A 24313-nucleotide genomic window follows, 5' to 3' on the forward strand; every position below is an offset into this window, starting at 1 on the left:
CCAGCTGACCCCCCGGGGGCACTCGAGGCGGCTTCCAGCGGCAGCCTGGTTCCAGGAGACACCATGCCGTGGGCAGCTCCTGGGCACCAGGCTCCTGGAGGCCCGGCCGCCTCTGCCCTCCGCCCCACGGTCCCCAGAACCCCTCCTTTCCTGCCTGCCCCTGGGTGCTGACCACTTCCCATCCGGGAGCCCTCGGCCACAGCCACCTACCCAGCGGGGTCTGCTTCCTGCCGGGGACCCGCCTTGCTCTGGACTCAGCTCTGCTTCCTCTGGAACCCCGCCCTCCACGCCAAGACCCCCGACTGTGTCCCATGGGACCCCCCAGCCAGGCGGGCTCCCTCCCGTCACCCAGACCCTTGCCCTCAACACTCACTTTCTAATCCCCCACCACCAAACGGCATGAACACAGGCTTTTTAAATGGAGTGGCTCAGGGTGACTTCAGGGCCCGGGGCAGGCGGCCTCCCTGCCGCTGGGGGTTGCGGGGGGCAGTTCAGGGCCAGCCTGGCTCGTCCCGGGGCCTGCAGGAGGACACAGGCCTGCACACACGGCGGGTCCCTACGCGGGGCGGGGGCAGAGCACGGAGCACACAGGCCCGAACCGTCTCCACAAGCCGCACTTTATTTGAGCGTGATGGCTGGCTCCCGTCACAGGCCGAACCAGCTGGGGACACCCCCGCGCCGCGGGTCGGGGCTCTGACGTTGCTGCTGCTCCTCCAGCACCTGGTCCCGGAGGTCCTCGTCCGCGGAGCTGCCGCCGGGCCGCTTCCCCTTGGGAAACAGATCTGGGAATGTGAAGGTCTGCCCGTGTGCCTGGGGAGAAAACACACGGGCTCAGCCAGGGACCCCCGCGGGGAGGTCCCATCCACGGGGAGACTAAACTGCCCGCCCCACGCCTGCAGGACAGACGCACAGCCAGAAGACAGGTACACGGGCCAGGCCTCGGCCTTCGGCAGCGGAAGCCACTGCTGTGACAGGCCCTTTCTCACTGAGGCTGGCTCTGGAGGAGTGTCTGCACTGGGGGAGTCCAGCAAAGCCCCTACTCCCGGCAGGAGCTGCCAGGCCAGGTTGCAGGCAAGGGGGCAAGGAAAACGGGCACGACTCGCGTCTGCTGCCTCCCCGGAACATTTCCTATCCGAAGCACCTACAGGCTTTCACCCACGTTAAAGACTAAGACCCCTCCCGGCTCAGCTCGGCAAACAAAAGACATGTAATATACAATGAAACGTACGTGCCAAGTAGTCCACAAATCAAGACCGGCTTTGCAAATTAACTGGTTTTACATCTTTCACTGAAAGTTCAGAATACAGGAGGGCCAGCTAAGTCCCAGCCTGGACCCCAACACACGGCCGGGGTACACCAGCCCCGCCCTTCAGGGGGCCGGGGAGAGGAGGGGACCCCAATGGCGGGAAGTGAGGGGCCACCTCCGCACATGGCATGTAGCAAAGCGGCTCCAAAGATTGGGGGGGACCCCAGCGATATTCCCTGTGCCACACCGTCCACCTCTGGACGGGCAGAGAGGGATGGGGGGCCGGCACCCGGATCTGGAAAATTTTAATAAGTAAAATCAGTGAAGTGAACTTGGTTCTTGGAGACCCTTGTTTTGTGAAGAAGTTTGGATTCGGGCAGGCGGCCAAGCGTGATCTGCAGCAGCCCACAGCGCCGGCCCCGAGAGTGGGGTGTTCACAAAGCCCGCTCACGCGGCGAGCGCAGGCCTTGAGCCATGAAAGGCCGCGCCTGTGCGCGCGGTAGCCCGCCTGCAGGAGGGGTCGCTTACACACTTCAAGACTCTCTTTCTTCTTCTTTAAAATACCAAAGGGCAACAGTTTACATGCAGGGCTGCTTGCCCAGAATGGGGGATTTATGTTTAATATACCGAGGTGATGCTGCTAGTTTTCTGAGGTGGGGAACCCAAAGTGACATTTTTAACTATAAATACAAAGACGGCAATCCGCAACAGCCTGGGAGGGATGGAGGGCGCCACGGAGAGTCCCCCACCGCCTCTCCCCGCGACGGGGCTCCCTGCCTAGAGAAGGTCACCCTGTGCTTTCAGAAATAACACTCTCCACCCTCGTGAAGCTGATGAGCAGAAAAGCATAGGAGGGGGTGGGGGCCAAATCCAGATTTCTTTACAAAACAGGGGTCTCCAAGAACACGCAGCCTCTGTCCCTGGCAGGCTGCAGCTGCAGCTGGGGGCCGAGGCTCCTTGCTATGGGGTGACCCAGGCTCGCCAGCTCCCCAACTCTCCACCAGAAAGACATTTATTGGGTTGTGGGGGGAACTCTGGGACCCTCACTCTGTGACACCAGCTTTCTCAAAGCAACCAACCCCACACGAGTCTGGGGACTTCACTCGTCCTTTTGGCCGACGCTCGGCATGCTCCACCATCAGCTCTGATGAGGGGCTAGGAGGGAGGCCTCCAAGCACCCGTGGGGGACAGAAAAGGGAGCCCTTCAGGGGGTGAGGGCCCAACCTCCCGGCCGGTTTCCAGGCAGAGATCTGCTGGAGTCAGCAGGGAGGGAGTCCGTTACGAATTTAATTTTGGAGCAGAGGGAAGCGTGCCCGGTGGGGACGCGCTGGGATTTCACAGGGAAGAAAGGCGGCCGGGTGGCAGCTGCAGATACGCGGCTCGGCTTCCAGAGCGAGGTGGGGCCGGGAACGCTGGGGCTCGGATGACTCAAAAGCCACTTGTAACTATAGCCCCCGCTCAAGGGCCTCGTGGCGAATGCCGACATATGGGGTGTCAACCGGCTGCCATGACAAAGACAGATGGCCCGGCTGAACGCAGAGGACACAGGCGTCTTTATAAGGCCAACGGCTGCTCTCCCGGCCTGGATTGGCTGATTTTATGCACGGCAAATATTAGGCCAAATAATTACGGGGGCCCCGTTTAGAACAACTGTGACTGGTTTTCAGAAAAGCTGCCATGCTAACTGGGTCTTTCACCAACTGCCTCCTAAGGCCCGAAACAGGGCCCTGGGCGGAGGCGTTTTCATAGCACCACCACTGCCACCTAGCGGCCGGCCCGCGCCGCCCGCCCGACCAGGCCGCTCACAGGGAAACGGAAGGGGTTGGCAGACCCCTGCCCCCACCCCACCCACGCCAGGGTTTCAGGCGGCAGCTAGCCCTCCGTGCGCGGGTCCAAGGTCACCTGCCCCATCAGAGGGATCCCACCTGGAGCCCGTGTGCCTCGGTGCCGGCGGCCAAGGCTGCAGATCCTGACTCCAGGGGCTCTCTGTCTAGGGGCAGCTCAGACCGGCAGGAAGGGCGGAGAGGGGCTTTGGAAACGTGGGTCTTAGTCTCACCAGCTCGGGGTTTCAGTCAGCAAAGGCTGAGCTGGGTGCTGGACCCCGTTCCCTCCCCCTGCCAGGCAGGAGACCATACAAGACCCTGGCCGGGGTCGGGGAAGGCAGACCCCACAGTCCAGTCCAGGGGAGAGGGGGTCAGTCAGGACCAGGACTCCCCACGCGGTCTGCCCCGGAGACGGGGGCCCCTGCAGCCACCTCCACCCCAGGCACCGACCGCTCCCTGGCCTGGACGCTGGTTACTGTCTGAGCCGACCCCCAGGCCAGGGAGCCTGCTTCTGCCCTCAGCACATTCTCAGCTGGCCCCCGAGAAGTTCCCCAGAGCCCGCCCGGCCCCCGCCACCCCAGCTGAACTGCACCCCAGCTCCTCCAGGGGCTCCGTGCAGGTCAGAACCAAGGGCCAGCCTGGGCCTCGGGCTCCGCCCGCCCGGGGCACGGCGCGGCTGGGTGCTCACCAGCTGCACGTAGGCCACCTTATAGTCTGGCTGCTTTATCCTGACGTTCCTGTGATCCCTCCTCCTGTTGGAACCTGTCGGAAGCGGGAGAGACAGAAGCCTTCACTCCCAGCAAGCAGCTCTCAGCCCACTACCCCAGGAACCCGCTTTCTAGAAAGAGGGACACACGTGGGCACCCACTTCTGAGGGCAGCAGGCGCACGCCTGTGGGCACCAGCCTTTGCTCGGTGCAAACCCAAACGGGCCTAAGACAACCGGAGAGCCGGCTTTCCCTCGGTGTCATGGAGGCTCTTGCAGCCTGACCTCCCTTCGACAGAGGGTCGTCATATTTACAACTAGGCAACCAGGGGCTGGGAAGCAGGGGTCAACAGGAAGGAATGAGAAAGCCCAGCAGAGTAACATGAGCACTTCGCGGACCGACGCCAGTGTGGGGGCGTCAGGCGGGGGCCCTGCTCTGAGAATTGAGCGGGAACCAGGCCTCCGAGTCCCAGCCCCGGGAAGGAGGCCCACTCTCCCCCGGCGGGCCTGTTTCCTCACGTGCAGAGGACCACGTGCTAGAGGGGCTGACGGGGGCCAGGCCAGCGAGGCTGGCAGCCTCCCTGCTGAGCTCGGGGCGGAAGCCCCGGCCCGGGACCCACCGTGCTGCACCCTCGTCCGCACGGCGGCCACCGGCACATTGTAGACGCGCTCGAGGTAGTTCCTGAGGTCCACTCTGGTCATCCTGGGCAGGAGGGAAAGAGGGGGGCTCTGAGCAGGGTGGAGAAGGAAGCAGCCTGCCGGGCAGCGTAGCTGCTGAGTGCAGACACCGGGCGGGAGCTGGCCAGGGGTGCCGGGGCTGGGGCCGGGCCCTGCTGACCCTGCAGAGGCGTCTGGATGCAGCGACGTGGGGGTGACAGGGGACCAGCCCCCAGGACTCAGTCCTGTTGCCCTGCCTGGGGGCCAAGCTGACGAGCGGAGGGGAGGGACGGTCTGCGAGTGCCCTCTGGCTGCCGGGAGCCACCCACTCCACAGCTGCCACCCTGTCCACGGCACCCACCCCCCACCCCCCCCGCAGGCATCTCCCGGAAAGGATGGCCAAGGCGGTGGCGGTGCTGTCCCCTCTGCCCGACAGGGCCCAGCCTCTCCTGCCCTGGCCTCCGAGGCAGACGGCATGACCCTCAGCTCCCATGGAGGCTCGAGCTGAGGCCAGAGCCCCGAGGCCTCAGCGTGGGGTGCAGAGAATCTGTGTCTCCTCAGCAACGGGGGCCTCTGTGAAGCACCCACCCAAGGGCGGAGGCTTTGGGAGCCGGGGTCAGAGCCCAGCCTCCTGGGAAAGGCAGCCAGGCCGATGCAAGGAAAGAAGCTGGGTCTCCGAGGCTGGACTTCCCCAGGGTGGCGAGGAGCCCAAGGCACCCTTGCCCGAGGCTCTGCATACACCAGGCCTTGGTGCAGGGCTGCCTGTAGAGTTTTTGTGGTGGGAAGAACCTTGCTGTGAGCGGGATTCAGCAGCACCTCCAGAGTCGTGGGCCCCTCGGCCTGAATCCCTCTGGGGCGGGGGAGGCTTACTCCATGGGGATCCGGAACTGCACGGTATCCTCGGGCTGGGCCGTGCCGGGCCGCACCAGCTGGATGAAGAAGTTGGTGCGGAAAACCCGGAGCTGGGGGTTGCCCAGCTGGTACAGAGGGTACCTGCAAAGGGGAGGGGGGGGTGGAGAGGGGTCATGTCAAACGCCCAGAACACGAGGCTCCCGGGACGCCCCGACAGGCTCCACAGGTCATCACGCCCACGGGGCTGAAGAGCCAAGGGGGCAGTCACCCTCAGGTCAGCCCTCCCCTCACCCGGTGTGGGGCAGCCAGTCCCGTCCCCAGGGCAGTGTGGCCTGTTGACCCTCGAGGTCGGCCTTTGGAAAGAACCAGTGAATGATTCACGAACAGACGACGTGCCCACCCTGCCCTGTCAAAAGGCTCAGAGTCACGTGTTTGTTCAAAGTGCCAGCCGCACAGGCACTCGGCCCCCGCATGGCTGTCCCCCCGGAACGGGCCCCCAGCTCCCTTCCGCTCAGGTGAGGTGGGATCAGTCAGAACCAGCTTAATCCGCACTGGCTCAGCCCCGGTGAGAGGACAAGGACAGGGCCACCTCCACCCCCGCCCCTGCTCCCCCTGTGCTGGAAGCGCCAGCTCATCCTTGACAAGAGTGAAGATCAAACGATAAAGGGCGAACAAACAAAGGGAAAACAAGATAAGGGGCTCAGGCGAGCAGTGTGTACAGGTCAGCGGTCACGCTCACTGCCCACCTCCCTCACCCCTCAAACCCCCAAAGGGGGGCAGAGACATCTAGAATGCATGGGCAGCCACCACTTGGGCTCCACCCCACCCATTCCAACTGGACCTACGCCCCCATGGGCCTGGTGGGCGAGGAGGCCACACTGCCAACTGGACCCAACCAGGCCTCGGGGCTCATGGTCCAAGGAGGTGGGGGCCCAAGGTTGGCAGGGCCTGTGAGGGATCAGGGGTCCAGTGGGAGCCCAGGAGAGGTGTTTCGGTGGAGGGTGGGCACAGGGGCTGACGATGCCATCAAGGGTCCTGGTGACCAGTTTGCAGCATGGCACACGACCTCTGATCTGGGGGAGCAGCGAGCACAAGGGAAGGGGGGCCCAGTGAAGCCAAGTCCCATGATGCCTCTGGGCCTTACAACTCTGGGGAGTAGGACCGGGCCAGGGGCCGAGGTCCTGGGTGGGGCATCCTGAGGGTGGCAGGGGCTGGGGGCCCTGACACAGGCCGGGACGCTCGCAAGCAGACCAGCGCTGAGCTGAGTGCCAGCTGACGTTTACTGGGGTCTCCTCGTGACCCCGTCGCACGTGGCAGCTGCCGGGACACCAGCAGCAGCACCTCCCGACGGCAGAGCGTCGGGCGCGGGGCGGGCGGGCCGGCCCACGACCGAGCCTCGCCCTGTCCTCGTGGGGGCCGGGCCGGCGAGTGGCCACCGGGCTCGCCTCTTCCCCCTGGTGACCGGCCGCGTGCACTGCAGGGGCCACGCTCCGGGCCCCTGGGGAGCTGCCGGGGCGGGGGGCGCGCGCAGCCCGCGGGGCCCGAGGCCCGAGGCTGGCGCGGACCGGCCGCACCGACCTCCCGCCCGCCTTCGCCGAAGGCCAGGCTCGACTCCGGGGGAGGCCCGGGCCACGCGGGCCCCGCAACGACCCCCGCCCGGGCCCGCCCCGCCCCACGGGCGCCCAGACGCCGCGCGTCCCGCCTGGGCCCCGGGTCCCGAGTCCGCGGCCCGGGGCCCCGAGCCCAGCCTGGGGGCGGCCACGCCCCCGACCCCGCGCGCCGGGACCCCCACTCACAGCACGTTCCGCGCCATCGCCCGCTTCCGGGGCCGCGGGCGGAAGGAGGGGCGGGCCCAGGCCGGGCCCGCCCCCCGGCGCAGCGCCCCCTGGCGCCCGGGAGGACGCGCGCCGCCCGCACACCTGGGCCCCACCTGGGCCCCACCTGGGCCCCAAGCCCTGCACACTCAGCGCCCTACTTGTGCCCCGCAGCACACCCTCGTGCCACCAGGCCCATACGCCCTCCCTCCGCTCCGGAGCCCAGCGCACCAGTGGGCCACCACGGATACCGCCACGGATGCCCCCAAGACTCCAGCCTAGTGCCCAGGGACCCTGCTGGCCACTCACCACCCAGAGCCTGCCACCCTTCCAGCTGGTGGCCCAGGTGGGAGACTCGGGGAGTGGGGAAGGTGTGAATTCGTGGGAGGCCCCAGTCAGTAAGGGATCCGCCTGCCACTACAGGAGACCCAGGTTCAATCCCTCAGTTGGGAAGATCCCTTGGAGAAGAAAATGGCAACCACTCCAGTGTTCTTGCCGGGAGAATCCCACGGACAGAGGAGCCTGGTGGGCTACAGTCCATGGGGTGGAAAGAGCCAGACACCACTGAGCGGCTAAACCACCACCTCTCTCCACCTGGCCCCTGTGGCTGCCTCCCTCTGTCCTGGAACTCTACTGCCCCAGCCCAGTCCTTCCACCCCATGGCCAACTTCTCATGCCCTGAGACGACCGCCAGGGACCCTCAGCCATGCCTGCCCGCCCCCCCCAGCCTCCCTAAGGCCGTTGGCTTCTCCAGGCCGCAGCTGGCCCGCCCTGCTTCCAGCCTTGGCACAGCCCTCACTGGGGCCCCGTCACAGAGCGGGATCAGAGACCCTCTGTTGCTCCCCCCACCCCCATGTACGGGCAGACCCGGGGGGAGTGGGGCTCCAGGCTGGGGGCGGGACGGCAAGGAGGCAAGAGCAGGGGAGCCTGGGAGGGCACAGGGGCTGCTCCTGGGGGCCCCGGGGCGGGAAGGGCCTGGAGGGCCCCCCCTCACTCTCATGCTTGGTGCTGGAGACCCTAAGTGGGCTCTTCTAGGATGAAGAGACTGATGGTGGGCGCTGCTGCTGGAGGGCTCAGCTGTGAGTGGGGGGGCGGCGTGCCTGCGGGGGAGGGCAGGGGAGGGCCGCAGCCAGGGCCCAGCGAGGCTGATGGTGACTGTGGCAGGGCCCCGGAGGTGGGGAGAGGGCGGGAGCTGGAGGACGGGGGTCCCCCAACCTGGAGGCCGGGGAACTTTCTGTTTCATTTGTAAAGCTTTCACTAAGCAGCCATGTGCCAACCCAGAAGCCTCCATGTCGCTCCTAACGTGGCTAGAACACGCGGATGGGAGGCGGCATGGGTCGGCGTCCTGCTGGACCTTGGTAGGCGACACTCTGATCAGTCAGGCTGAGAGCGTGGAGGTCCTCGATGGGGTCTCAACGGTGCGGACCCCACAACACTAGACCCCTTCTCTGATTGTCTGCCAGCTGGATTCTTCCCATTCCGGCCTGGGACCTGTGAGTGTGAGGTGGGTGAGTCTCGACCCCCACAGCCCGGGAAGCCGGTGGGTGGCCTCCCACCCCGCTCCCCCCCACCCTTCCCCCAGCCTGGGTCATCACCTCCCCCCCTTCCTGAGCAACACACAGCTTCGGGGGCTGAGTCTGCCAAACAGAGGAGAGGATGCCAATTAAATTCAAAGCTCAGATAAACAACTGTCTTTATTGTTTTTTAATAGCGTCTTTAAAGAAAGATTTTAAGTTTATAGGGAAATTGCTGAGAAAGTCCAAAGGATTCCCATACACTCAGCTTCTCCCATAGCATTAACACTTACACTAACGTGACACGCATGTGGCAGCCGATGGAGCAATGCTAATATATTGTTATTAGCTAAAGTCCATAGTTGGCTTGGAGGTTCACTCTTGGTGGGCATTCTACAGGTTTTGCCAGATGTTCAGTGACATGTGTCCATGTGCCAGCACCTAGGGGGAGAGTTGTTGCCCAGAAAACCCGCGGAGCGGCTCCTGTCCACCACGCTCCTGACCCCCGCAGCCGTGGGTTGTCCTGCTGTCTCCGTGGGTCTGCTTTGCCAGGCTGTCCTCCAGTTAGGGCCCCACGTGGTAGCCTTTGCAGACTGGCCTCTCTCTCTTGCATTTACGCTTCCTCTGCATCTCTTCACGGTTTCTCCGTGCCTTTTCCTTTAGAGCTGAATGACACTGCATCAGACGACCGAGGATGAGATGGCTGGATGGCATCACCGACTCGATGGACGTGAGTTTGAGTAAACTCCGTGAGTTGGTGATGGACAGGGAGGCCCGGCGTGCTGCAGTCCATGGGGTCGCAAAGAGTCGGACACGACTGAGCGGCTGAACAGAACTGACTTGATACACCATCACCTGATGTACTGCGGAAAGGTACCCACTCCCCCACTGAGGGGCATCTTGAGGCTTCCCCATGTTGGCCATGATGAATAAGCTGCCGGACTCATCCAGGAGCAGGTTTTTGCATGGTCTGAAGTTTTCAGCTCTTTGGGGTTAGGAACCAAGGATCGCGGTGGCTGAACCGGGGTGGGTGTGTGTGCCGAGTCGTAGGACGCCGCCTCACGCTCCCACCAGCCACGAGGCGGTATCTGCTGGTGTTAGTGTTTCGGTTTGGGCCTTACAGATGTGTAGGGACATAGTTCTTTTATTTTAGGCAAACATTTTCCTGTGTTAGATCTGACATCCTGACATGGGCCCCCCAACTCCAGAGCTTGGTGCCAGGGAGGCCCAGCAGTGGCCCAGGGGAGGAGGCACCCCCACAGGCAGGTGAGGAAGAGGGTGGGCAGGAGCCCTCCCAGGGGGCAGCCTGCCCGCTGTGCTTTGCACGCCATACTGGGGAGCGGGGGCTTCTTCCTGAGAGTAGTGGGCGTCCCTGGAGGGCTCCAAGTTGGGCGGTGCGGCGGTGGGGTGGAAAGATAAGACGAGCCTGGAAGTGCCTTGGGGCTGCTGCTGAGAACCACAGTGCCTGAAAAAGATGCAAGAGTGAGACGCACTGGACCGGCTGGGGAAGGTGCGGGGAGCAGGGGGGCAGAGGTGGGAGGGGGCTGTGGTTTTACAGGAGGCCGTCAGAGAGCCTCACGGAGGAGCCGGCATTCCCAGGGCACGCAGAGGCTGCGTGCGAAGGCCCCCAGTCACGTGACACAGGCAGAGGGTGGGGTGGAGGGGCGAGCCCTGGGCCCGCAGGTCTCCCCAGGTTCACAGGCCCCGAGGCCGAGAGGGTCTCTCCCTCCTGGGGTCGGGGAGGGGGGCTTCATCACAGAATACAAATGAGTAAATCACTGGCCACTGACCGTGCGCTCACCCTCCGGCCTGTCTCGCCTCCTCGAGGCGGTGGGGGTCCTGGAGTCACTCCCGACTCAGGGTAGGCTCTCCTGCTGTCAGCTCCCTTCCCTGGGTCTTTTCCCAAAGCTTCCCTGTGAACGTCACCCCAGCAGCACAGAAAAGGGACTTGCTATGAGCATAAACGACTAGGCACCCATGTCTGCTTCACGACTCTCGGGAGTTTCAGGAGCTGGGGAGAAGACAGCAGGCGCTGTGACCAGTGATGCTGTCGTGGATCTCACTGCTGGGGGCTTCAGGGCAGGGAGGTGTGGGCCGGGGGCTGGGGGCAACACCAGACATACGGGTCTCATGAATCTCAGCATCACGGCCTGGTCTTGTAACCTGGGAGACTCCGAATGTTCCAGAAAGTTCCGAGGGCCATTCTGAAGAGGGAGGCGGAGCCCAGTACCCTCCGATGGAGGTACGTGCAGTCGAGCACACGTCTCGTGGAAGATGTTTGCAATGGTTCTCGTGCCTTTCTAGGCATGAGGAGATGCAGGAAGCCGGGTTTACAGCATGTTCTCCTGGAGCGCGGTCTGCAGGCCAGTCCTGCCAGCTTTCCCAGGGTGCCTCATCCTGCCCTTTGTCCTCAGCTCCTGCAGGGCGTGTTGCTGGCCAGCGCCGGTGGTGGGTGATGACTTCATTCCTGTAGAACTGGATGGTGGGCAACATTCCTTATTTTACAATCCCTTCCTCTTCCGTCTTCACTTCAGTCAAGTCTCCGAGGGCGCCGCGTGACCAGCCTGTTCCGTGGCGAGGATTTCCGTGACGGGTGGCTCGGGTTATGTGACTGGACCGGACCCTGTTACCCCAGGCCTCGGGACCCCCAGTCTGACTCCTCTGTCATGGGGCTGGGAAACGGGCCGCTCTCGCCGCTTCTTCCTGCCCCTAGAGTTTTCCTCGGATACAGTGACTGATCTGACTGAACTGTCCGTCTGGTCAATCCTTTCAAGTCGTCTGTAGTCGTCATTCATTTTATCTGAGGCTCAATCGCGTTCTTTTTGATCAAAGAAACAATCGTCTTGTAAAATGGGCCGAATACACATAATATAACGAGGGGCGTTGATAAGGTCACGAGCACGTCCTTAAGCTCAGAATGTTAGGCGTGGCCCTCTATCTCCCCCGGTCATCTGGCCAGTCTGTTCTGTACCAGTTGCTATCTTTAAGGGAAATGATACACTGCTCATAAAGTCCACCAAAGATGTCTGCACGTCCGAGGCCAGCGGTGGGCCATCATGACCCCTTACAGGATGGAGAAAGGAATGTTATCTTCTAAAGAGTTACATGGTTGACGTCAAGACAAGAAAAATAGATTTTTATGGTTGAGCAGGTATTCCTTTCCTTGGGGAGGTCTGGTTAATGCATAATGCAGATGCATAATGCCCGCCAGAGGGGAGCGGGGAGGCCAAAGGGCAGGGGAAAAAAAATGTCATGTTAAAATTTTGCCTTGCCTTGCTTGAGAACTTGAATTTTTTTCCTCAGGTGTCTGCCGTCCATGTTGAGAGGTACTGGTGTGGCCTGGCGGGAGGACGTCCGCTGAGCCCCGCAGGTCTGTCCCCAGGAGGTCCTGGCACCGTTGTGGGACCAGGTGTCTGGCTTCCTGGAGGGTAGAGGGGTCGCCTCTCGCTGGGGTCTGCACACAAGCACCAGAGTCCTCAGCAGGGAGGGAGCGGGGGTGGGAGCCGTGGGGAGACTCGACGCCCCAGTTGTCTGCACTCGCACTTGCTTTGCACACCTTTCTGGCGTGTGGCTGGGTCACCCGTGTTTCTGACTCGGTCACCGCCGTCATTTGCTCACGGTCCCCTCTGAGGCTCTGTGATGGGCTCTGGAGGTCCTGACCCCCAGCACCTCAGGACGCAGCTGTGTTAGGAGCGGGGCCTTTGCCCAAGCAGTCAGGTGACAAGGCAGTCACTAGGGTGGGCCTGCTGCAGGGGGACCCGGGTCCTTGTGACAAGAGGTCAGGACACAGACAGACGCAGCAGGACAGCCCCGTGAAGACTCGGGGGAGCGCGGCCATCTGCAGGCAGAGCAGGGAGTCTTCAGGAGGACCCAGCCCTGCCCACACCTGGGTCTCGGGTTTCAGCCTCCAGGAGAACGACAATAAATGTCTGCTGTTGAAGCTGCCCAGGCCATGGGCCTTTGTCATGGTCACCTAGCAAACTAATGAAGGTGTTAATGTTTTCCTTATGGATTTCCAAGTGCATTTAATGTATTAATTGTATTACCCCCTCGGGGCTTCCCTGGTGGCTCAGTGGTAAAGAACCTGCCTGCCAACGCAGGAGACACAGGTTTAATCCCTGGACGGGAAAGATCCCCTGGAGAAGGAAATGGCAACCCACCCGAGTATTCTTGCCTGAGAAGTCCCACAGATAGAGGCACCTGGCGGGCTACAGTCCACGGGGTCACAAAGAGTCAGACACGACTTAGTGACTGAGCAGCAACAATCACCCCCTGGTCTGTCACATTTTAGCCCCAAAATTTTCCCGCTTTTCTCATTTGCCATTTAGTCAAAGACAGCTCCGTTGAGGTGTAGTCGGCGTGTCAATGCAGTATACTGCCCGTTCTAAAACGTCCCAAGTGCTGACCTGTGCAGACACCGTGAGACCGTCACCCCCGTCAGGATGGCAGGCACGTCCGTCACCTCTAAGAGTGTCCTCTGGGCCCTGCAGCCTCTCCCCCCACCCCCCCATGCTGTGCCCCACCCCCAGTTCTTAATAACTAGCGGCTGTGTCCATATCCATTTTCTAGGGTTTTCTATAAATGGAAGTACGTAGCATGTACTCTTTCTTGCCTGACCTCTGTCTCCCAACATGACTATTTTGAGGTTCATCCGTGCCTTTTCATGCATCAGTGGGACATTCCTTCTGATTGCCATCGTATGGATACAAAAAGAATTTTGTTTATCCGTTCATCTGCTGATGGACATTTGGCTTGTTTCCAGTTTTTGTCAATTAAAAATAAAGCTGCTATTTACATTCATGTGAAAGTCTTTGTGAGGACAAACATTTCCTTTTCTCGTGGGGAAATGCCTAGAAGTGGGATTACAAGATCACATGTACACTTAACTTTTACAGAAAAAGAGCCGCTGCCAGACTGGGTTGCTTTATGCTTCCAACAGAGACGTGGGGCCCCTCCTTGCTGGCCGTTTGGACGGTCAGTCCTTTTGACTTTAGCTTCTCTCCTAGAGTGATGTCCTGTGACTCCATTTTGCTTTTCCCCGGTAACCGATGGTGCCGGGCACTTTTCACATCCTGATTTGCCGTCCAATTATCTCGTTTGGTGAAGTGTCACTTCTAAGACTGCGTTTTCCCCATTTTCAAAAGTTGGTTTACTGTTGTGTTTTCAGAAAGTTCGTTATCTACTCTGGATCAGCCCTTTATGAAATGTGTGCTTCGCAAAAAGTGGCTTATGCTTTCATTGTCTTTACAATGCCTTTTGAAGAGCACATTTTAAAATGTCTTGATGCATTTCAACTTATCCATTCTTTTTTTTTTTTTTTTTTTAGGGCTCATGCTTTCCATATCGAATGTAGGAGACCTTCGCGTTGCCTGAATTCACAGAGATTCTCCCCTGAGTTTTTATGGCTCTAGTTTTACATGTAGGTCTATGATTCATTCACTTTGAGTTAATTTTTGGATGTAGTATGAGGTATAAATCCAAGTTCTCCTCCTCCTCCTCCTCTTTTTTTTCCTTCATTTGCTTGTGGATATCTGATTTATTGGAAAGGCTGTAACTTCTGCACTGAATTGGCCCTGCACCTGTGGATAATCAAGTTTTCCATGAATTAAGGAGTTTCTCCTTCCTGCTCTTCAGCCTACGTGGCTTTTTCTTCTTTCTTGATTGCACTAGCAAAAACCTCGAGTACAAAGTTGGATGGAAGTGGTGAGAGAAGACACTCTTGTCTTGCTCCTGGCTCAAGTGAGAAAACATTCAGTCTTAGACACGCTTGTTGGGCAGAGGAAGTTTTCCTGTATTCCTAAGTTTGCTGAGAGCTTTATTTATTTATTTTTTTAAGAAATCAGGAATGGGTGTTGAATTTTGTCAAATGCTTTTTCTGCACCTACTGAGATGATTATATGGGTTTTATTTTTCAGTTTGTTAAAACGGTGAATTACTGGCTGACTTTTCAATGTTGTCCCAGCCCTGCATTGCTGGGGTAAAGCACACTTGGTCTTGATGTTGTATCGACTTACACATATCGAGTTCTGTTTGTAAAACTTTGTTTGGGACTTTTCTGTCTGTGTTCATGAGAAACAGTGGCCTGTGATTTTCTCTTCTTGCACTGTCTTTGCTTTTGGTTATCAAGGCAACACTGGCTCATAGACGAGTCGACGATTTTTGTAGAATTTGTGCATTGTCGTTCAGTAGCTCAGTCGTGCCCAACTCTTTGTGACCCCGTGGACTGCAGCACATCAGGCTTCCCTTCCACGCTCAAACTCATGTCCATCGAGTCAGTGATGCCATCCAACCATCTCGCCCTCTGTCACTTCCTTCTCCTCCTGCCCTCAATTTTCCCAGCATCAGGGTCTTTTCCAGTGAGTCAGCTCTTCACATTAGGTGGCCAAAGTATTGGAGCTTCAGAGTCAGCGTCAGTCCTTCCAATGAATATTCAGAGTTGATTTCCTTTAGGATTGATGTAATTGCTATTAGTTTTTCTTTAGCCATTTGGTATAACCCACCAGGGAAACCATCTGGGTCTGGAGCTTTCTTTGTGGGAAGGTTTTAAGTTACACTTTCAATTCTTTAATAGATACAGAGTCATTCAGATTATCTTTGTTTGATTGGTCTTTGGTATTTTGTTTTGAAAGACACTTTCATCTCACTTGTTAGGTTTATTGTCATAAAGTTGTGCACAATATTTCCTTGGTTATTCTTTGAATAGCTGTACAATCTCTGTTGGGCTTCCCTGATAACTCAGTTGGTAAAGAATCCACCTACAATGCAGAGACCCCAGTTCAGCTCCTGGAGAAGGGATAAGCTACCCACTCCAGTCTTTTGGGGCTTCCCTGGTGGCTCAGCTGGGAGAGCGTCTGCCTGCAATTCGGGAGGCCTGGGTTCGATCCCTGGGTTGGGAAGTTCCCCTGGAGAAGGGAAGGACTACCCACTCCAGTATTCTGGTCTGGAGAATTCCATGGACTGACAGTCCATGGGGTTGCAGAGAGTCAGACACAGCTGAGCGACTTTCACACTCTGTATTGATGTCACCTCCTCGTTCCTGATGTCGGGCACTTCATCTCTCACTTTTTCTCTTTTCCTGATCTGGTTTATCAGTTTTTATTGGTATTCTCAAACAACAGAGTTCTGGGTTGGCTTTCCTGCTTTCTCTATTGTTCTTCTGTTTTCTGTTTCATCAACTTCTTCCTGGTCTGCATTATTTCCTTTCTCATGCTTACTTTGGGCTGATTTGCATTTCTTTTCCTATTTTTCTTAAGGCAGAAGCTGGGGTCACTGATTTCAGCGCTCGCTTGTTTTCCATGTAGGCGTTTTTGCAGGAGAAATTCCGCCCTGAGTCCTGCTCTAACCGTTTTGCACAAGTTCCCATGTGCTGTCTTTATATTTTCATTCTGTTGAGAATCCTTCCTAATTTCCTTTTTGATTTTTCCTTGACTCACGGACTATTTAGAAGTGTGTTATTTAAATTCCAAATGTTTGAGAATTTCCCAAAGACTTTTTCCTGTTATTGATTTAAAATTTAATTCCATTATGGTCAAAGAATATAATTTATGTAACTTGAATCCTTCTCAACTTATTAAGCCTTGTTTAATGGCCCAGAACACGATCTGTATTGGTAAATGTTCCATGTGCACTTGGAAAGAATGTGTATTTGAATGGCATGCTCTATAAATGTCAATCAAGTCAAGTACTGCCCTAGTCTCCTAACTTCTTGCTGATTTTTCTGCACTAAACAATTAATCATTAATTTCCAATTAATTATTGATAGAGGGGTACTGAAGTCTCGGAGTGTAACTGTGCATGTCTACCCTGCCAGTTACAGCCCGTTTAGCTTTATGTATATTTCAGAGGTCTGTGATTCCTTTAACCTTTGTGTGTCTTTATACTTAAACCGTGCTTCTTGTAGGCAGGACACAGGAGGATTCTTCCTTCTTTAACCCCAGTATAACCATCTCTGCCTCTTAACTGGGGCGTTTAGACCAGCTGCACGTAACGTGCTTGACCGCGGAAGGAAGCAAGTGCACCGTTTCTCACCCGTGTTCTGTGGGTCCTGTCTCTTTTTTTCTCCCTCTTACCTCTTCTGCGTCAATCGAGAGTTTTCTGAATTCCATTTTATCTCCTTTGCTCGGCCTTTCTGTGTTGCTGCTTTGGCTTTAAGGGGTTTGCAGTGCTGACTTCTTGCAGTTGTTTTTGATTGATTGGCTCTCCTCCTCTTATGGCTCGCTTTTTCCTGCTTCTTTGCCTGTTTGCTAATTTTTGATCAGATGCCAGACATTGTGTGTTTTCCCCCTCGTTCGTGCAGGACCTCTTTCTACTCCTACGAACGTTCTGGAGCTTTGCTCTGGGGAGCAGTTAAGTCACCTGGCCATGATCTGATCCTCTCTGGTCTGGATTTTTTTGGGTTTGTAAGGTGGGCCTGGGGAAGTGCCCCATTCGGGGTTAACTGCCCCCAGGGTAATGCAGGAATTTTCCAAGTGCCCAAGGCCCCGTGAAGTGTCCATTTTCTGAGTCTGGTTGGTGGGAACGGACCCTGTTCCCAGCCCTGCCTGAGCAGTGGGCATGGGCCCCCGCCCCTCCTGGTGGTTCTCTTCCAAGCCTTGAAGAATTTCCTCCGAGGCACGTGTTGCTCTTTACCCGACTGGGTGTGTGAGTGGGCCCCTCTGCGGGCCTCCAGGGCTCCCTACGCACGCACTCCTCTCCAGCGCTCTGTGCCATGAACTTTCGTTGCCTGGGTCTCCCTGGACCCTCAGCTCTTTCTCATCAGTTCAAGGGTCCCACTGGGCTCCCCCCACTTCCCCTTCCTCTCGAGGAAGCAAGTTGAGCAATTCTGAGCCTGAAGCTTTTGCTTCTCATCTCCTAGGGACCGATGTTCTTAACTGTCTGATGTTTACTGTCCTGAAAAATAAACTGTTTCGTGTACATATATGGTTTCTTGATGATGTTGTTTTCTTTGGAGAGTTGCTCCAGGCAGGAGGATAAACGTGGTCCTTGTTTCTCCATCTTGCCCAGAAGCAAATGTCTGCCTTTTAATTTGGATGAGCATTTTTTGATATACAGAAACAAACCTTTTAAGCAATGAAATTTACTGAGTCTTTTCTTCTGCGATACTTTCATTGTTTGTAAGCTTAGAAAACTGTTGCCAGGATGAAAGCAGATAAATACATACCTATATTTCTCTCTAGTTTTACTTTAAACTTTTTTCCCTCACATACTGACCTTCTGTAACTCTCCTGGCTTGTGTTCTGATATTTGGTATATTTGGGCCTGGAGTAAAAAAATCTCATTATCCTTTTTCTCGTCCTGAATACATTTCTGATTTTTCTCAACCTCCTGATTAAATATCCTGCAACCTCTGATGGAGGTGCTGCCAGATTCTTACGGTTTCGTGGTCATCAGGATGATAGATGTTGTAGAATTGAAATAACGTGTGCGACCTACAGGAGAAGACGAGGGGCTGCACACCGCGGCCTGTGCCTGGCGCCTCTGCTGCTGCCGTGTGACCCTGGCATCAGCTCAGCCCACCCTGAACCCTGTTTGCTCTTCTGGAAAATGCAAGTGATGGGAGTGTTTGCCTCCTGGGGCTCCTGTGAGGGTTTCCAGAGACAAAGGCGAGGCGCTCTGCCTGGCTGCTGGTCTGCAGGGAGCCCTCCACACACATCAGATATGCTGCCTCCACTTCTGAAATCTGCTCTTAATTTTCAAAATTTTCTTGGCTCTTCCTGCCTATTTTTCCTTGTATGCGAATTTTAGGTTTGTCTTGCCAACTCCCTCCCCACCCCTGGCTCACCCCTCACCCCCAAATAAATCCTATCAGAATTTTGGTTGGAAATCTGGCGAACCTATACATGAATTTGGGAAGATCTGATGTTTGCAAACGTCCTACCCAAGAACGTGGCGTGTTTTCTCTTTCTCTCTTTTTCAGACTTCATGTTTTTATTTCTCATTAAAGTGTGTTGTTTTCTTCCTACAGATCCTGAACATTTCTGAAGAAGGTTTTAGCAAAGTATTTTTTATGTTCTTTGCACCCCCTCTCCTTTTTGTTTGAGAATAACATTTTTTAAAATTCTGCTTCATCTTATAACTGGTGGTTGCTAGAAAATCATAAAAATATTAATGTAAAATGTGTATTTTGCATCTGGCGCCTTTCCTGAATTCTCTCATCCATTCTGAGCTCTCTTCCGCTGGCTCTCTCGGGGCTCCTAGGAATGTGGTATTTTGGTCTCCTCCTTTCCAGAAGTTGCACATCTTATTTCCGTTTAACATCTTTTGCATTGTCTTCGGTTTATGGAGCGGGGCTGAGCAGTAATGATGAAAGCAGGCGTCCTTGTTTGGTTCCTGTCTTGGGCTGCGGATGCCTCTGCGTCCCACCGTCCCGGGTAGATAAAGGAAGCGCTTATTTATAATTTTCTATAGTTTATTGAGCTTGGTGTTTTGTTCTCAGAAATAAGGATTGACTTTCAGCAAAGATCCTTCCCCCGATGTTTAATGATCATGAACTATTTAAGACCTGCCAGAAACATAAATAAAAGTAGGAAGAACCTGCGTCTGCCGCCCACCACTTGGCTTAAGAAAGACGAAGGACGTGAGGAAGGGTCCCGGGGCTCTGAGTGACCCCTCACCAAAGAAGCCCTCCCCTGCAGAGGGGACCGTTCATCTGAGAGGTGTGTTCCTCACAGGCAGGCCTATGGAACTTATGTCCATGTATTGAACCACATTTGGGGAGTCCCATGGCCCTGTGTTTTTCCTCTGGTGCCTTTCTCAGCGCTCCCAGCACTGTTTGGGAACCTCTGCCAGGGCATGCATGCAGCTCTGGGTCATTGTTTCAACCGTGTCAACTCCACTCACAGATACTCCCCAGCAAGCCTCCTCTTGGTGGAGGATTGGAGCTGCTCTAATTTTCCGTAATTACCAACAAGAGTGTGCACTCAGCAGAAACCAGTGGGCCTTTGCAAGCTGCCCAGGGGCGGACAAATGAGTCTCCCAGGTCTCATCCTCCAACGCCTTCTCCCAGGATGAGCGAGCACGCTTCAGCGAACACCTCTCTCCCCAAGCCCAAGAGGGAGGTGCAGACAGGAGTCTTGTGAGACAGGGCCCCCCTCCTGGATCACGCCCCCGGATCACAGCACCGACACGGGGCCTACAGCATTCCGGACACGATCAAGGCCACGCACCCCGCTTGTCCGGCCTTTTCATCTCTCTTGGTCTGGCAGAGGTCATCACTTTTTTGTTGCTCTTCTCAGTCACTTTATTAACTTTTCAGATGCCAGTGTCATAACATTCTTGTTTGTTTACAATTGAACATAACGTTGCCAGATAGCCATTCTTCTCTTAAGTAGCTGTGATGAAACCGTTGTTTTCACATGGTATTTCCTTGCTCCTCCACCCACGTTCATGGTAAACCCAAGTGCAAAAAGATTACAGACAGCAAACAAAGTGTATGCGTCCTCGTGTGAATGCTATATTTTGTAGCACCCAGCGTGCATCATTTACGTATTTTCACGGGCGTGTGGTTGGTTTATAAAATTGAGTCCATTGCTGCTGTATAACAGTGATTCGGTTATACGTACGTACACATTCTTTTTTTTTTTAATATTCTCTTCCGTTATCTTTATCACAGGGTATTGAATACAGGTCCCTGTGCTACGCAGTAGGACCTTGTCATTCATTCGTTCTTTTTTGCCTTGAAGGATCGGTGACAGCTGTGAAGAGTCTGGGCCGGTTTTCTTGAAGAGGATCTCACAATCAAATTGGCTGGACAGTTTCTTCACGGTCAGACCCAGGCTGAACTTTGGGGCCAGAGTACGGCCTCAGTGGCACTGGGTCCTCTGGGCTCTTCATGGCCAGGTGCCCGAGGCCTGAGGCTCTCGCTGGTGATGGTGCTGAGACTGATCACCAGCTTCAGATGAGGCTCACCAGTATTCTGTTTCCAGGTACAATTTTAACTTGAAAAATAATGGGAGAAATGTTCACCTCTAGGGTGCGAGGCGCTCATTCTGATTTAGCCTGAATTTTATGCTAATGAAAGCAGCCTGTCAGTGGCCTATCAAACGTCCACTCGATGTCTGTTTCAATCTTTCAAGGACAGGGTGCACTGACCAGAAGGAGAGCATGTCCGTGTTAAAACAGAGATGAAGCACCTCCCTTCCTGGGACACCAGTGCTGCTCCTCCTTCAACAAGACGCCCTTCCGGGGGCCAAGGCCACGCTGACTCGCTGGGTGTGCGCTTAGTCCCCGAGTCGTGTCCGACTCTTTGCAGCCCCATGGACTGTGGCCTGCCAGGCTCCTCTGTCCGTGGGATTTTCCAGGCGAGAACACTGGAGTCGGTAGCCATGCCCTTCTCCAGGGGGTCTTCCTGACCCAGGCATCCAACCTGGGTCTCCCTCATTGCAGGCGGATTCTTTACCATCTGAGCCACCGGGGAGGCCCATTTTATAGTAAAATGGAACTTTAAAAAAGAAGTGGGGAATTGTGCTACCAGCTCCCATCAGATGGGCAGCGCCCACAGGAGCCCTGGCTGGCTTCTATACCTGGAACAAATCCCGTCCTTGCCAGGCCTTGTCTGGCCCTAAAATGGCCTGGATGGGGACTCTGGATATTTCAAAATGGATTTTTTTTTTTTTTTTTGCACTTATAGTTAAAGAAGGCTAGCTCTGTAAAACATCCCTTTCTCAAGATTCTGACCCTGAGAGAACAGAAGTGCTCCCGGGAGGAAGCTTGGAGTTAGAGCTCTTATCACGCCCTTGAAATGCAAGCACAACCCCCATTGCTTGTGACTGTAGCCTTGGCTCAGCTGCTGCTGCTAAGTCACTTCAGTCGTGCTGACTCTGTCCTAGAAGAACATAAAACTGAAAAAAAAACAAGGGGGAACTTTTAAATTGAATCAGGAAAACTATGAGATCTTTGTCTGTGTCTATCTGGATGTACGTACATCTTTGTATACTTATAAAAAGGGTCCTTTGTTATTACCAAAATTAATTTGTAAAAGAGCTCTATTTAGATGACTTACAGTATAGGCTTCACTGGTGGCTCAGACAGTAAAGAATCTGCCTGCGACCTGGGCTTGATCCCTAGGTTGGGAAGACCCCCTGGAGAAGGGAAAGGCTACCCACTCCAGTACTCTTGCCTGGAGAAGCCCAAGAACTTAGGAGCCTGGTGGGCCACAGTCCTTGGGGTCGCAAAGAGCGACTGAACTGAACATACACACACGCACGAGTGCTTACACACTAAATGTGTAAATATTTCTAAATTAACAAAAAACTAATCTAAGTTTTTAGAAGGAATCATGTGATATAGGATTGATCTTCAATAAATGAAGATAAATGTAAGTTGTTGGTTTGATTACCACAGGCATGTCCTTAGGGCCATGGACATTAAGTATAATTAAGAGAACAGACTTCTGGTTGCCGAGGGGGAGGGAGGTGGAGCAGGGATGGAGGGTGAGTTTGGGGTTAGCAGATGAAGACTATTATACAGAGAATGGATAGACAGCAAGGCCCTGCGGGCTAGCACAGGGGCTACATTCAATAGCCTATGATGAACCATTATGGAAAAGCATATTAGAAAAGAATCTGTGTGTGCGTATAACTGAGTCACTTTGCTGTGCAGCAGAGATTGGCGTAACACTGTAAATCAACTACACTTCATTTTAAACCTGAGGGGCTCCCCGGCAGTCCAGTGGTTAGGGCTCTGTGCCTCCAGTGGAAGGGGTGTGGGTCTGATCCCACATGCTGTGGGGTGCAGCCACAAATTTAAAACTTAAAAAATCAAGAAAAAGGATAATTGTGTTTTATGGTATGTCTACTTAAAAACAGATTCTCCAGATTTCGGTAGTTTGAAACTTTAGTTTTGCTGGATTACATTCAATGATGGGAATTCATGACACAGCCAGACCGCTTCCAACGGAGATACAGCGCTAAAACAAAACCGCTAAGCGAGTCCGAGTTTACCTGCTGCGTCTTCTTAGCAGAGAGAACTAAAGCTGTTTGCGTTTCCTGGACACACGTCTTATACCACACTGAGAAAATAAATCGTGCTGAGGGGGAACGGACGTTTCTAGAGGTTACAGAATAGGTTTACAAGTTTGCCAGGAGACATCGTGATGACGAACAGTTCACGATGGCTTGCTTCTTGGTTTTTGCTAAAGATTCAGGTTTTTTAAGGGCTACAAATTATAGTATATATATAATTAAAGCTACTTTAACCCGGATGCCCATCGGCGGATGGACGGACAAAGAAGCTGTGGTACATACGCACGATGGGATATTACTCAGCCGTAAAGATGAACACACTGGAGTCGGTTCTAATGAGGTGGATGAACCGAGAGCCTGTTATACAGAGTGAAGTAAGCCAGGAGAGGAAAACAACTATCGTATATCAACGCGGGTACGTGGAGTCCAGAAAGATGGTGCTGATGAAGCCTTCTCAGGGCAGCGGCGGAGATGCAGATGTAGAGGGCAGACTGTGGGCCCAGCGGACGCGAGGGCGGGACGCGTGGACGGAGCAGGCGGGAGACGTGCACACCGCCGCGCGTGAGGCCGGGGCTCAAGCCCGGCGCTCCGGGACGACCTGGAGGGGGGGGACGGAGGCGGCGGAGGGAGGGGACACACGTATGCCTGTGGCCAGCCCGTGTCGCCGTGCGGCAGAGACCAGACAGCGTTGTGAAGCAGTCGTCCCCCGGTTAAAAATAAATACATTTTTAAAAAGCTACTTTAAAAAGGGAAACATTTCAGCACACAAGGAGGAAACTACAAAGGAAAATAATAAGATGCATGTTTTCAGTAAAATAAGGTATGAAAAATGGCAATAAATTAAGGGCAAAGAGTGTGATGTTGTCCTGAAGAATTTCAAAGAGAGATTTTTGTGTGGCAGGAAGCAGCACAATATTGTAAAGCAAATATCCTTTAATTAAAGATAAATAAATTTAAAAAATAAAGACGTTAAACTAATTAGGCTTATTAGGATGTTAAATTACATGGGAAATATTATCAAACAAAGAACAACATTAAGCCTTCTTTATGTTATGTCTATATAAATATATTATACATTATGTGTTCCAGAAATTACATGAAATTCCTGGAAGCCTTGTGTGTCCTGACATAAAATGTTATCTGACATAAAAACTGAGGCTCCCACTGAAGGGGCTGAACCCAAGAATCAGGGTAAAAAAACAGAATCTGTAAAGTTTATGGCACGTGTAGACAAAGTCCACTCTGCGTCTACAAAACTCAGCCCTCGCCGTCAGACGTTTCCCATCCTGATGACCTTGTAAAATGGTAATAACCTGCTCCTGAATCGGAGAAACCAAGATGGTAAACAACCGCTGTAAATTAAGTGAACAATCAGGCTGTGGGAAACCCAAGACTGCCGCGTGCTTCCTCCCGTCTCCCTGACAAACCCTATTTTTCATTTGATGGAGTAAAACCTTCCCTTGACGCAAGGCTTATGGCCTCACGATGACAAAGAAACAGTTTAAGAATGTGTGTTCCTCTTGGCCTTTCCTTTCCACAATCTCCAGTAATCAAGGCTCCCGCTTCACTGGGCAAATCATACGAGTCTTAAAAACAACAAAAAAAGCCTCACAAACGTCTTGAAATTATCTGTATTCCTATCACCCTCAATCATCAGGCGAGGTCAACAAAGCTAACGGAAAACCTGGACTCAAACAGGACAAAAACTAACTACAGGCATTGAGTGACCTGATAAGTATGA

General features: G+C 54.6%; 1 protein-coding gene and 1 long non-coding RNA gene across 9 annotated transcripts; one reads left to right on the top strand and one right to left on the bottom strand.

The window, feature by feature from the left end:
• Positions 1-596: 596 nt before the first annotated feature.
• MRPL23 (mitochondrial ribosomal protein L23) lies at positions 597-7113 on the bottom strand. 4 transcript variants are annotated; one of them, XM_024987048.2, is made up of 5 exons: positions 7080-7107; positions 5302-5424; positions 4395-4477; positions 3758-3831; positions 597-810 (listed from the first exon to the last, which is right to left on the bottom strand). In XM_024987048.2, the coding sequence occupies exons 1-5, from the start codon at positions 7094-7096 to the stop codon at positions 646-648; spliced, it is 462 nt and encodes a 153-aa protein (XP_024842816.1). In that variant the 5' UTR covers positions 7097-7107; the 3' UTR covers positions 597-645.
• LOC101902793 (uncharacterized) lies at positions 7082-21930 on the top strand. 5 transcript variants are annotated; one of them, XR_009493388.1, is made up of 8 exons: positions 7082-7443; positions 7521-8601; positions 9275-10853; positions 11026-11059; positions 11146-11762; positions 11915-11981; positions 13938-14030; positions 20293-21930. It is a non-coding gene; the product is annotated as an uncharacterized lncRNA (long non-coding RNA). The 5 variants fall into 5 exon arrangements; XR_009493387.1 differs by having other exon boundaries at positions 7086-7443; positions 9275-9877; positions 10753-10853; positions 11026-11762; XR_003033321.2 differs by having other exon boundaries at positions 7087-7443; positions 9275-9484; positions 10753-10853; positions 11026-11762.
• The last annotated feature ends 2383 nt before the right edge of the window (positions 21931-24313 follow it).

This window comes from Bos taurus, chromosome 29 (assembly GCF_002263795.3).
Source record: "Bos taurus isolate L1 Dominette 01449 registration number 42190680 breed Hereford chromosome 29, ARS-UCD2.0, whole genome shotgun sequence".
NCBI lineage: Eukaryota > Metazoa > Chordata > Mammalia > Artiodactyla > Bovidae > Bos > Bos taurus.

Coding starts and splice junctions, on each gene's coding strand:
- MRPL23 (XM_024987048.2), bottom strand. Junction 4,478..5,301: donor CAGTTCCGGATCCCCATGGA/GTAAGCCTCCCC, acceptor CCTCCTGCCCAG/GATGACCAGAGTGGACCTCA. Junction 3,832..4,394: donor GCGGACGAGGGTGCAGCACG/GTGGGTCCCGGG, acceptor CGCTTCCGACAG/GTTCCAACAGGAGGAGGGAT.